Here is a 14,385-nt window from a genome sequence, read left to right as displayed (position 1 = left end):
ATTCAGAGCGCTGGCGTTGCATCTGCTGCTGCATTTAACAGGAGAAGGGAGGGAGTCACGGTCTGAAGCGCTAGAAATGTTTAAACTGCTGCTGATGGGAACCAAACTGTGACTGATTCTCGCCCTGTACAGCAGAACAAGAGGGATGCGCCACAGTCAGGCGAATGCTTGAGAGCAGAGCGCAGCTCTGGGATGTGAGGGAAGGAGCAGAGAGGCAGGCACACCAGGCAGATGGCACCCCAAGCAAGGGACTTGGCAGCTATTTCAGAAGAGACAAAAAGCAGATGTTTCACAAAAGCTCACTTTCCAGGTTTATTAAGTAAATTTAACTGAATTGTTTTCATTTTGTGGGGATTCCTTTCCATCTAACCCGGTGGGTTAGCAGAGTTGCACAGAATCACGGTTGGACTGTGATAACCCAAATACAACTTTGGCTCATCTCACCGCTGACACATATGGAATGACTTGGGGGTTATTACATGCTGTGTCTGCTTGAGGCAGGTACATGTACAGATCAGCACAAGTTGCAAATGATAGTTTACATCCTTTCAAAACAGAGCAGGGCATTCAGCAAATGCACTGCAATGAGAAGACATATGAAAAAGAAATCATACAGACTTGCAAATACATAAGAAGTTCAAGAGATGCAAGAAACCTCAAACACAAGAAATGTCAAGGGGGGAAAAAAAACACTTAAATTTCAGACAACAATGTGTTCAAATGAAAACCCAGCTGTAATTTAAATTCCCTTCAAAATGGGAAACATACAGGAACGCAATTAAAGAGAAACCAGGTCTCATCCTGGGAGAGATGTGTCCAAAAACACTGATGCACGAACAGGTTCAGAGTTCTAAGCAAAATGTCCCTGGGCATTGGTGTACTTGACTCTTGGAGCCAGAGCAAAGCAATTCATTACACTTGCTGGACTGCTGGGCCTACTGCTGGGTCTCGGTGGTATAACAGCACGTAGGATTCCAGATGTCAGAGAGAAGGCAGCACGCAAACTGCTGGTTACTGGGAGAAATGCCACGGGCCAGATCTCCCAGGGATTGACTAGAGTAAAGACACCTAATTCTGGTAGCCTGGCTTCCACTGCACACAACGTTAGTGTAATGTTCTGCAAGGTTCTTCAGTTCTTAGCTCACTCCTTTCTCAGCCTGAGTTGTTTCTGTCTTGTGCATAAGCACAACTGGCTGTGCAAAATGATCCAAAAAATATAAGGGACAGGACCAAAGAAAACTGGCTGAACCTGGGGCTGGCTTTCAGCTCCTATTTCCAAATATCAGTTAAAGGTTGGAAATTTATCTACAAAAGAAATAATATAAATGAAATAAAAAATGGCACCGTCCACAAAATTAACCAAAAAAAAAAAAAGAAAAGAAAAGAAAAGAAAAATCTTACAACACAGCCTCGTAAAAATGGCTTTGCAACGAGAGCTCAGTCACAAAATGAAGGGTTCTAGCTCTTCGTACATCGGAAGAAGAAACAAAGCTAAAAAGTACTAGTCCACATTCTCTTAATAAGTTAAACTTACTTTCCCTCCCCCTGCCTACAAAAGGGGTAGAAGCAAAGGGGAAAAGAGGCTACTCAAAATAAAAAGAAAAAAAAAAAAAAAGAAAAAGAAAAGAAAGGAGAGAGCGCGAGAGAGAGAAAGAAAGAGAGAGAGAGAGAGAGAGAGCAGTCTGTGGTCAGAGGCTCAGAGCAGGGCAGAGTTCCTTTTAAGGGTTTAAAAGATGCAAAACAGTTCCTCAGAAGTTCCCTCTCTTCAACAGTTAGTTCAATGCTGTAGCCATAGAAACTCAAGTATATATTGGAGGAGAGATTCTTGCAGGCAGATCCACCGCCATCCAGAGAGCTGCTCAGCAGGTGTTAATCCTCAATGATTATGGGTTCGTCATTCATGGGCTGGCGTAGCTGCACTGCCTGGATGGGCCGGAGGATAATAGGCTTGTAAGGGCGTCTGGCGGCTCGCTTGGCTTCGGAGGAGGAAAGCAGCTTGCGGATTTTCCTGCAGACAGTAAGGAAGAAAGGAAGCGATTACAGAGACCAGACACTAAGGCACTGTAGGTTTCTTGGTTTCTCCAAGTGAAACCAGGCCTGTCCACGCAGGGGCTGCCTCCTAATGGGGTGGGCCGATGCAGTTTATTTCAGCAATGTCCTCCCCAGGGAACTTTTGGTTTTGAATTTATAAACCCACCAATGAGGAGGAAATTGCATTCTCTGTTCCAGAATCCTTCTCCTGCAAAGCAAAAGGCATTCTGGTCCAGCCTCATAGGACCAGGGTCTACTGCTGTAAATACAAGTGGAACAGTTACGACAGCCAGTTTCCATACCACTAATCTATTTTGATGCACACGGACGCATCAGTCGGACATGCTGCAGCAGGCTTTGTGGGAATTTACAAAGCCAAGTTACAACCAAACCTCTTCTGGCAAGGCTGGTCACTTCCCCACCTGCTAATCCACCTCTCACAGAGCGCTCTGACATCCCCAGCCCCAAGCAGGTGTACACAGCTGCCTCTTCAAAAGAAACCCAGCCCAGCACAAGCCAGCAACATTTTGTCTCCCACGGAGCTCTGCCTCAAGGCCGAGGGGCTGCAGGGGAGCTCTGTGACGGCCACTAGCCAGCGAACAAACACTGGAGCCTCCCGCCCCCCCTCACTGGGAACACTAACGAGGTGTCTCCCCCTCCTACTTCTTCCACACTGCATGTGGCCAATGCAGAAACGAGTAATGTTCACATCTTGCATTTGTTAAGTTTCCCTATCTCTTACAAGACTAGCAACAAGTCTTATCAGATGCAGGAAGCAGTTTTCCATTTGGAGAGAAAATAAAAGAGTGAGAGAATGGACAGGGGACACACCAAGTTTTAAAATTAGCAAAATAAGGTAGAAAGAGACAATACGGAATGATTGCTTGTTTCTTCTTGTCAATACCAGGCTTAGAGCTAAAGGAAGTATCCTACAGAAGAAAACAAACCCAACAAACCAGCAACAAGGAAAAACGTACTATGTAGTTAAAATGTGGAATTCATTTCCAGAGGATGCTGTGGTGGTCGAAGCCGTATAGAGATTAGACAGGATAAATATTCACAAGAGCAGTCACCAGTACCCACTAGACACGGCCTTCATCAGGAACTGGGGCAACAAGGAGGGTCCGATAAGGAAGCACTGCCTCACTTTACACGTTCCTACTTTTAACAATTTTTTTACTTACTGTGAGAGACACGATGCTGTACTAGATATAGGAATGGCAACCACGTGGCTTTACAGCCCACAACTCAACTGTCCATCCCCCAAAGGCAATTTTTACTTTTTTGGTTAGTCAACACTGCAGGGACGAGGAAACGCCCACCCACCCCCTGCCCCTTTTTTGGGGGTGCGCCTGTGTGTTTTGGGGTATGGTTTGTTGTTTTTTTTTTTTTAAATGGAAAAGATACAGCCTTACTGAGCTGATGCCTATCACTGTGCTACGATTTCTGTTTGATATGTTGGCTGCTGAAGAAACTGATCAAAACACTTTTCCCCCCCTTAAAATTTACCCTTACCACCACCACCACGGACAAATAAACAACTTTAGCTGAAGACTTTGAATTGGCTCTGCTCAGATTCTGTCATCTCTCCACTTGCTTTTTTTGCCCACTGAGCAGAACAAGCCTGCTATATAGCACTTACACACACAGAGACATGTCTTTTGTTTAATCTGTGTCCCCATTTCTCCAGCGCCTTCTAATGTTGAAAGGCCACAGGGTGGGGAGAGAAGAGAACAGGGTGGAAGAGTGGTGGTGGGGAGAAAAAAAAATAAAATTGATGTAATGATTTTTCCAGGACTCATTTAGCTGAAGTTGATCTGCTTTTAGCCAGTGGACCTTCTTACTGTGTCTGTGTGTGCTCGGTTAGAGATGCTGCCACCAGCAACATGTCTCCCAGTAGTTCTAGATTCTGATCAGGTCACTCACTGCCTCCGCTTGCATAAATTATAAATGCTGAGTTCCTTACTGTGAGGCTTCAATTCAAAAACATTCCTTTCAATCGACCAACTTTTCAAACTGCTCCCTCAAAGCTATCCATTTTTCTAGCACCGTTCTCAATGGTGCTACACAAAAGGCAAGGGGGGGTTGGGGCACGTTGTAAAACTTTAGGAAAACCTGCTTTCTGTGGCTGAAAACACAGCCTGACCCTCAGCTGGAGGATGATATGCAGATATCGCTGCTAGATTGATTGCTACGGAGCCAACACAAAGCTCAAATTGTTTCAGAGCTCACAAACAAGCCTTACATTCTTGACACTGGAATGTAGCAGATGGTTCAGGGAAAAAGTTAGAGGTGAAATGCCCAACAGAAAACCCGTGCCGCTTACAATGCTACATCGCTCAGGCTTCCCTGCTTTTCAACAGGCTGCCAAACATCTCCTTTCAGCACTCATCAGTCAGCTAAGCAGCAAGGCTGACAGACAAAGCAGCCGCTCTTTTGGTTTTTTTTTTAATGGAAGAGATAAGGTCTTACTGAGCTGATGTCTATCACTGTGCTAAGATTTCTGGTCGCTGTGGGACTGATCTTTCCTGCCTTGGTCAGTGGTTCTGTATGAGCTGATGATTCTGTGCCTTTACAGCAAATTGCTCTCACAGCCAACATCACACATGATGAATATTCTCGCTGTTCAGTGCAGATCAAAGGCCAGGACTTTGTAGTAGTACTGAGAAATTACTATCACGGATCTGCAGTATTTCTTGTGGGTTGGATGATAAAGATGTCAAGAAGTGTTTTGTATACGCAGGATTACGAAATAAGCCTTGAGCATCTAAGGGCTGTGTTAGAGACTGTAGATCCTGCATCTACAATGGCACGTGAATTTGCTGCAGATCTGTAACAGGATCCCAGTACCTCTCTACCAGAGCAAGATGACAACAGGAATAAGGAAACTGCTTCCCCTGAAAATTAAATACTTCTCTCAGTTTAGTTTCAATTACCTATGGGATCCCACTGCTTACTTTCACAGCACCTCATAGGAACAGAAAAGGAGAAAGGGAAGACAAGGTAAAGATACGAGATGGTGTAAAATGTGCAGCAGCATTAAAAGGTGACCACAGGAACAAGTCTGACAAGGAAATTAATTTCATATTTCTTCTGAGTTTTAACAGAGAGGTTTCCTGCACTGAAATCTGATGATCCAATAGATCAGCAGTCAGCAACTTCAACGTTGCCACTCTCAGTTTGTCTACGAAGCCCATCTTTGATATGGGGGTCACAGAACAGTCACTTGACACTTGAAAAGCTCTGCAGGCTAAGGAGAAGGTTGGGGTTGTCAGGACTGACTACGCGCTTCATGCTGAACAAATGAATACTCAGAGTACCACCAAATTTAGTAGTAGCAGAAGAGGCAAAGAACTGAAAACTCCTGACCTCCTTGGCCACTTGTAAGGGTTTAGAAATCCAGTAATTCCCATGTCCATCTCTGCTAGGCACTGGAAAGAAAGTGCTTCTCTGCCTGTTGAGGCACCGATACAGAAAGTGTGGATAACTCCAGGCTTCAGAGACAGACAAAAGTCAAGAGCATCCCTGCTCACAGAGGGGGCTGCAAAGCAGGGCTGTGGCTTTGCTCTGACCTGCTTTGAGGCTACCCAGGAGAGAGGCACCAAGTTCTTGGGAGGAAACCACACAAGCATGTGTCTCTCCCTGCCTCACCACACCCAGGAGCAGTCCTCCCTTCCTCGGAGTAACAGTAGTGGGAACACACGCACAAAAGCTTTGCTTTAGCGATCAGGCCACATAGCTTCTACCGCTGTGTGTCAGCAGACTATAAAGAGTTTAAAGCAAAACTTTAAATGCAAAGAAAGTTTATTTTACTATTTTTATCCTGTGGGCAGACTAACAAGAAGGACTAGCAGAAGCAGCACTACCCACTAAAGGAGGAAGATGGACACTACAGGGCTAAATCTCACCGCTAATGGCGGTGAATGGAAATGACAAAAGAAAGGGGGCCACTCAGCCCACAGAAACCCTCAGCAGCACTTGCAGCTTTCAGTACTTAAACATGGGGAGATATTCTGAGAGGTAATGCAAGAGACTTCAGCACGTAAGAAGGCATACAGAGCTCTGTGTATAGGAGGCTCTGTTCCTCAGCATCACCCATGCACCAGAAGGCCCCTCTCTCGTTACTGAGATACTGCGGTGGGACCTCTGAAGTCAGTTATGGGTCTGAGCCTCAGAAGTCCACCTCAGTCTTCCTCCCCTTATTACCCATCTCTTACAGGAACTGCTCGGGAAGAAGAATAATCTGCTTTCTCTGGCATGCAAGTGCATGATTAGGCACATCAGGCACGATTAGCTGTATCACAGCCTCCATCCAACTCAACACCAGCAGTGGTCTCTGCATTCAGTCTGTCACAACAGATCTGCTGAAGAGATCTCCCTCTAACCACAAAATCAGCTGCAGCACCCACAAGGAACACAAACCAAAGACCTCCCCTTAAATCCTCTTGTAGACCAAGTTTCCTACCTGGTTTCTTCATTGGCCATATAAAAAACATCGTCTGGTGCATCAATCCAGTTCATCCTCCTCCTTTTCACTGGAGGCATGGATCCACCACGAATTAATCGGACTTTTGTTGGGTATGATTTCCCATTGAGCAGCAAGTTTCGGCTTGGTCCCTGACGTGACACATAAAAAAGTACAATTATAGACTGCAACAAACCTGCAGTAGCATGTCACAAGCACTCAAAGGAAAAGAAAATGACAGTTTTCATATCAGTTGTTGAGAGTTCATGGCAAATATTTCCCCTCTTGCCCATGACTGAACACAGAATTCACACAAAAGCAACTGTCCACAAGCAGTACAAGTTAGGCACCTTCAATATACAATAGGACAGCAATACTCCAGCGACAGGACAAATAAATGGAATGCATTACCAATAACCTATCTGTTGCTTGTGTCTGAAAGATGACATCAAATTTGAAAGACTAAGCATAAGACTTAAACTTCAGCTACTACCATAAATCTAGAGCAACTCTATTGATTTCAGGGAAGGAAAACTAGCAACACAGCAAATCAAATATAAAAAAAATCGTATTTTACAGTTATTCTGGGGTACCAAACTTACCCTTATCCTTTTTGTTCTAGGGAGGTTAATATTTAACGAGGATAGTATATAATTAAACACGTTGTTGAAAACAAATCTAGTACTACAAAGCTTAGCTGCTTTCATTGTAATAACACGACAGACTTCCCACATGTAACACATTTGCTTTGCGAATCAACACAGGTATCATTCTCCAGACCCACAGTGGCCCCCTTCCACTCAACTGGAAAAACATGAGTTGTTATTAAGAGAGGTCCAGATGAAAGGGAGCAAAGTATTAAACTTCTCAAATGCAGCTGTCCTTGATCATTTGAAGTCCAGTTCTGCTGCCCCTCTTCCTGCCGACTAGCACATTGAGAAATCCTACTGAAATCGGTAACACTGAACAGTCAGGAAAGACGTAAAATAAGGGCTCAGAAAATTTGAGATGCATAAATTAAAGCTGGTCAGAAAGCACCCCAGTAGAAATTTTTAATTCTGGTATTTCACAGGCCATCATCCTAGGTCAGACCATCTCCCCAGATGCACCAAGACTTCCCCTTCTGCCCACAAAATGGGAAACTGAGCATATACATGAGGGACATCTGGCCTAGGAGATTCACCTCAAAAGGAAAGTGGGGACATGAGGTATTCAAGCCCTCAGGCGTCAGCTTATGGCAAAAGCTCAACCAAATTGTAAAGAGTTTGACTTAGAAAGGGAAGACTTCAGTCTGTCAGCCAAGGAAAAAAACCAACAAAACCCCACGTCTATCTCATTTTTATCTGAGGACAACAGATGACTTATTTTTTGACCAGCCTTAATCAACTGCGCTGGCAAGATCTACTTCCTGTAGAAAATTAGGGCTTTAGAGCTAAAAAACCACAATCCCACCTTTTAAAGCCCAAAGCTCTTTAAAGCTGTTGTATACAAGCACAGTAACAATTTCATTTCTTAAGTTGCTCAGCTCTGTGTTATACAAGACAACTTCAGCACCACAGCAGACCACTGAAATACTCAAGAATTACTTTTATATTTGAGATGTATTAAGGAAAAGGTTTCATATAAAAAGCTTGTCTGTTGTTTGGGGTTTTTTACCCCCTCCAGACTTCTCCAAGAAAATCCTTTCATTAGTGTTGTGAAGGGCATTTTCTCCGTACGTGCTATATACACAAGAGAACAACTCTGGAGAAAGTCCTTGGAAATGCCTAGAAGGGGCACCCCTGTGCTTCCAGGTTGCCTTTTGTCTACCCGCACAGAGCAATCTGTTTCAAATGGTACATCCTGAAATGTGGACCTGTAATTTGTAGTTCAGTAGCATACTTCACCAAGCAACCAGAAATCAAGGCAGTGCAGGGCTTTCACCCTAAACCACCTAAAAAGTGTTAGGTCATCACAGATTTCTCCCACTGCACTGAGTTGGTTTATTCAGCAGACACAAACAAGTAGCCAGTCTCCTCAGTGACAAGAAATGAAGCTGAATTCATGGAGGAATACAATTTACCACTTCAGATCAGATGCTCAAGTAACAAACCAAATAAATGCTTCGTTATTACAAGCAGACTAAGATGCTCAAGTTATAGCCTACCCTCATGATACTGCACGCTATCTCAGAACATTATTAGATTTAATAATGCTTGTGATCACCGTTCAGTGACCATCAACCATACCTGCTGCTGACTGACCTATGCCAGTGACTCTGCTGTCACCAATACATTGGTGGCACTTCACCTAATGAGGCAAGCTCCACTTTATCAACACCAGAAGATCATTTTTTGGGAAAAAAAATTTATGCTTGAAGATCCCTCCCGTGAATCTCCCATAAGCCATGCTAAGGGGGAAAAGTGATGCACAACCTTTGCACTGGCCCCTTCCTACCGAGGTGAATTTCATGGGAAAGCATTCTGCCAGAGACGTGTCAATCAGACTGGCTATTTGCTTCTGTCCTTTGATAACACTCAGCATAATGGATGAAAGGCTAGGAATGATTTTTACTCAAAAAGAGAACATGAAAAACAAGCATTCTCAGCAAACAACTTGCACACCAACTTCCTAAAAAAAAAACAACAAAACAATAAAAAAAACTGTTTTCCAAACAAACCCTTCCACCATTTAAACCTTCCTCCTTCAGGGAAACACATTCCACCTAGAAACACATCCCAGAACTTTGCTATGAACAGCCACTCAGTTTCTGTATGAGCAGAAACAAAATGTTCCATTCAAAACAGAATCTCATTTTTATATATATATAGATATGGATATATTTGAGGTTTAAATTATATTTAACCACTTGGATGTTTCATATGCTCCAAATGAATTTTTTTTAAAACCTTTTCAATTAATTGGGAAGTATGACCAGCTGCAAACAGCAAAGATGGAAGTGCAACACTATGGTTTAATGGGGTGTTCTATCTAGCACGGGTTAATAATACCTCTTTTCCCTGTTTTGGTTAAATGAACATTCTCTTACCATTTGTCTGGTTTGTCCGTGGTTAGGCAGACCTAACAAACAGGAAAGAGAATAGAGCTGGTAAGACCGTTGCTTTTCCAAGACAGAAAAAAAGTACAAAATCAAAACACACGCAGCTATGATCGCAACTGTGTTGTTTTGCTAGAACAAGAGTTGTCTGCCAAACTAACTTCTCCCCTCCTAGCAAGGTAACTGAGAAAAGAGCTTCCTTAACAACATGGTTTGAAGAGCAGAGGCCCCAAGTTAAAAACACGTTCCATTTGCCCAGTCTTTTCTCCATTTACTCACACCTTTCTTCAAACAACCACTAAAAGTACACCTCCTCTTTCAGATCTGAGGTTTTCCTCAAGTCCTGGGAAAAATCTGGCGTTCTGTTTTAGTTTTGGAGGAATTTATTGACATGAAGAAGGAGAAAGCAGAAGGTATTACACACTGTCAAGACAACAACAAACAGAATCTTCCCTATCGTCCTTGGATCCCTAGGGAACTCTTCAGCTCAGACGTTAGCTACAAGCCGTTAGCAAACACTGTATCTGCTGAACCTACCACAAGTAAATACTTCCACAGGCGTAGCTCCGTCCACCACAGAGCACAGCGACTCCAGCTAGCACACAAAGCCCTTCCCCAGTAACACAAACAGCGCCGGAAAGCACTGAGCACAATGGCCTGATTTTTCTGGCTTATTTGCTAATCTATCAGATACCCTGTCACGCTGCCATAGCGCCTGTACTGAACTCTTACACATATGAGACCTTGGAGGACACGCAAAGGTCTTGGGATATAAGAGGATGAATGACGTGTTGGTATAAGGCAGCAGGGTATGGCACAGAATGGACTGAGAGACCTAACAAACCTTTCTGTTAGCACCGTTTAGTTTTCTATGATGCGTGCTCACAGAAAACACCGTTTCCTTAACATCAGTGCACCAACCCATCTTTCTCAGCCCCTTCTGGCTAGAACTGAAATGCCAGCACATCAGATCCAACAGCTACAACAAGACAGGCATCAGTAAGTGCTGTCGCTGGCTGCAGAAGTTACTAGAATGAATCCTGCTTTCACGTTCACAGCAAGCTTCCCAGCTTGACTTTTGGAACTTCTACTGCTAGTGGGTTAAGCTGTGATGAAAGAGCAGAGCTTTTTAAAGAACCCAGCAAAACCAAACTTTTACAGCTCATGGTCTGTACTCCAACAGATCCCTTGAGGTTCTCCTTGGTAAAATCAAACACAATGTACTCGCAGCAGGTATGCCAGGCAACATTTGGCATGGCAATGTATCGGGAGGGAGGGAGGGAGGAGGGTGGAACGGGGGAACATTTTCTGACCACATTAAAACCAACAGTTTGTATCAAGTGTATTTTCCATTCTGTGTAGATGTATGCTGTTAGCTACTTCAAACATGAAGACACACAGTTTCAATTTTTGCAGCATTTTTGCACCCAAGTATCTCCAGAGATGAAGAACTAGTTGCCAGAAAGATTTCCATCAAATCTGTAGAATAGATGTACCAGGCACCAAGTAAGAAGACTGGTAACAACCTTTGGATGTTGACAACGGCAATGCAGGCGCCAGATAATCGTTCCTTTTTACATGGGAGCAGCAATCTCATCCAAAACACAGCTGTGAGCAGCCGTTTGAGATGGATGCACAAAGAGCTCCACGGATGCTGGGAAACAGCACAGCCAGCAGGATGCAGCCTGAATCTGTTGACTTCAGAGCTAAGCTCTAGCACTCGGTTTTTAATTCCCCTTTCCATAATGGAAAGATAACATTTTCTCCATTCACAGGAGCCTCAAGAGATGTAAATCAACTGATGCTAGTCCCTGGATTGAAGCCACACTTTTCATTTTAACCACACTCCAGATCAGTTACTTTTCTTGTACTAAGAACATTCTTGATGCCAGAAAAGACTAGCCTACAGGAGCAGCTGATATGTGGCTGCTGCAATGACTATTGCTGGATGTACAACAGACAGTAAAAAAAGTGCTATTCCCAAGCACTGGAATTAACCCACAGTATTCCACAGTGAAAAGAGCTGTTGAGACTGATACAAACTGAGTAGCGGCTGAGCAGAACTGCCACCTACTCTGAGCCCCTAAGTTTCAGAGCCCTCACACAGCAAAGAAGCAGTGCTAACAGGGACACACCTCACCCCCTAACCTGTAAATTCTAGAATAAAGCTTTTTTGTGCCAGTAAAATAGGACACAAACCAGTTACAGTCTCAATATAATTTATACTCTTGCTATCACAGTAATAAGGTATCAATGAGCATATTAATCTTAGCTATTGGTGAATTTTCTCCTTAGTCACACTGCAATAACTGGAGTTTGAAAGAATGAAAGGCACTAAAAAGACCAGCTTCAGTTTGCAATAAAAACCCCATGCTAATAGCATATGTAGCTGAAGCACTGCTATTAGAAGAGCTACTTTTACCTACAACGGTCACCAAAGAGATGCAGGCAGGCAGCATAACATCTGTAACCCATTGCAGAACAGCTGTCAAGTCAACAGGATGCATCTGTACTGGAAATAATGGATTCTCACCCAAAAGTTTTTGCTGGCTTCTGTGCAAGAGATGAGGTCTGCAAGGCGGGTGGGTACCTCTTAAGAACTAAAGCAATCCCCCTGTCTCTGGGTCAGGAGTGGTGCAGACTGGTAACTCACCGTATAGAACTTAGCCCTCCCCAAGGTGCTTGCTGCATTTTCACAGATCAAGGTTTGAGAGAGACTTTTTTCACACATGCATCCACAAACAGGTTAAAAATGTAAGACAGCATATGAATATAAACCACAAGCAATCTGCAACAGGGTTCTGGCAGCTCCTCTCCAGGAAAAAAACCCTGTCTTTATTTTATGGAAGGATGTCTAGAGAAGCCACAGGGTAGAAAGTGTGAGTAGTTCCTTTCAATATATGTAAGGTCCAACTGTCTGAATGTGCATAGCTACACATCAGAAACAACAATAACCTCCTCCAAAGGAGACTTAAAAAAACCATACCAAACCAAACCAAACCAAACAAAAAAAACCAAACAAAAAAGGAGGTGTTTTCAGGACTGACCAAATCTTTGAAACCACAAAGTGTAAAAGTCTACAGTGATGCATCTAAGCAGGTCTTCCACTCTTTTTCAGCCAGAGAAATTGAAATATACGCTGAAAGCTCAAGATTAAATGTTAGGGTTTTTTTCCATAGCATTGAAAAAAAACCAAACCCATAAGCCCTAGAAAATCTCCTGCCAGTCTTCTCTATACACTGAAATAAAGAGTAAGACCCAGAGGAGAATATGAAGACAAGGTAAATTGAAGGTGCAGATAAGCATAAATGTCCTTTGTCACAGATGATTCTACATTGTTACTGAAATGGCAATAAACCACCTAATCATAGCACAAAAACTGACACCCCCCAGAGCATGCCGCCGCTCCCCACCACTTGGTAACAAAGATCACAGAACCATTTCTCAAGCATAAGCACAATTACAGAAATTTTGGCTCAAAACCAGTCACAGCAGGTTACTATGCCCTAATGATCCTTTCATTCTTGAAGTATCAAAGCTGCAGCTGAATATAGTTTCACCCAAAGAAACACGGGTAGGGCAGGACTATCACAAACAGCATAACAAGCCTGCTACTACTATTACTTTGCAGCTTCGTTTTATCTTCTAGAGGTGGGGGGAACGACCTCTCAGTCAACAAACCCGTTTTTTCCCACACAATCTCATAATATTTGCATCTAACGCTTTCAGATTTGTTTTAAAAAAATAATATTAAAATGAGGGAATTCCTAAACTTCAGGCAGCAACCAGAGCACCGCCCCAAGAGTATGCTGTGGGAGTAGGGAACAGTTGGCACCCTGCAACACAGAGTGGAGTGAGGGGAATCTAACTTCCTGATGGGAAGCGAACCAGCACATCTGGTCCCACTGGAAACCTGAGAGTAGACACGCATGGTCTTCACTGATCCAGTCCCATCCCTTGCAAGTCAGTCCAGCGAGAGGACCTCAGCATCTGAACGGCAGCATTCAAAAATTACTCTCACCGCTTAAACTCCGCCTGCTTTTTTGCCAACTCCACACGGTACACAACTGCCATTTTGAGAAGCGGGAGAGCCGAGCCTAAACCCTCAGCAGCGTGCCTGATGCAGACAGGAGTGCAGGGAGTTACTACAGCGAGCATCAAGAAGCTGCAGAATAAGGACCAACCATGGCCACTTTTCTACTCGGGTAGAAACCTTCCAGTGCTTATCCATGCCTGAATATACACCACATCGCCTGTGTATTTACAGACCACGAAACAGTTTGACACACAAGTCTGTACAGAGCTGACCCCAGTACCAAGGAGGAAAAGGAGCCCAGCTTCCAGCCACTGGGTGTAACTTGGCGTTGTTAAATTTATATTTACTCAAACTTACTAACTCCAACTTTCAGCATATCCACCACACATATGGGTCCATCATCTCATATATTAACATAATTAATCTTTTTTCTTTCTCTCTTAACCAATCAGGACATCAAGCAATTAGTCACAGGTGGCATTTTGTTTTTAACTTCTGTTTACCAAAGAGAAGTATCATGCAGAACATGCAATACGCCGTAACATTCATAAGCAGATCCTCACTCACAATGAACGTAGAGAATTTAACACACACTTTCACAACCAGCAAGTTTACTAGACTAAAACACATTGCTTTCAAAAATCCATACACTCTTCATATGCATTTTCCTGTTCCAAAAGTAATCCTCCTCCTGGGATTCCATCCTTCCCAGCAGTAACAAAAACATCAACAGTACCACATTTTTGAGCAAGCTAGAAAAAAAATATAAAAATTCATGCATGAATGTGGCTTGATGAACAAGGATTTCACTCCCAA

The 14,385-nt window shown here is 43.4% G+C and overlaps 1 protein-coding gene across 5 annotated transcripts in view; it reads right to left on the bottom strand.

Moving 5' to 3' along the window:
* Positions 1–299: 299 nt before the first annotated feature.
* Positions 300–14,385, bottom strand: part of MTA1 (metastasis associated 1) — a 93,777-nt gene continuing 79,691 nt past the window's right edge. For 3 of the 5 annotated variants that reach the window (XM_055724347.1, XM_055724346.1, XM_055724350.1), the window contains exons 18-20: positions 9,525–9,556; positions 6,497–6,648; positions 300–2,008 (exon numbers count right to left, since the gene is read on the bottom strand). In XM_055724347.1, the coding sequence (XP_055580322.1) occupies positions 1,870–2,008; positions 6,497–6,648; positions 9,525–9,556 (323 nt within the window). In that variant the 3' untranslated portion in view covers positions 300–1,869. Of the gene's footprint in view, positions 2,009–6,495; positions 6,649–9,524; positions 9,557–14,385 lie in introns of those variants that run through there. The other 2 variants (XM_055724348.1, XM_055724349.1) reach the window with 2 other exon arrangements.

This window comes from Falco cherrug, chromosome 12 (assembly GCF_023634085.1).
Source record: "Falco cherrug isolate bFalChe1 chromosome 12, bFalChe1.pri, whole genome shotgun sequence".
Classification (NCBI taxonomy): Eukaryota; Metazoa; Chordata; class Aves; order Falconiformes; family Falconidae; genus Falco; species Falco cherrug.
The sequence above is the reverse complement of the archived record's forward strand: the minus strand, read 5'-3'. Positions and strand labels throughout refer to the sequence as shown.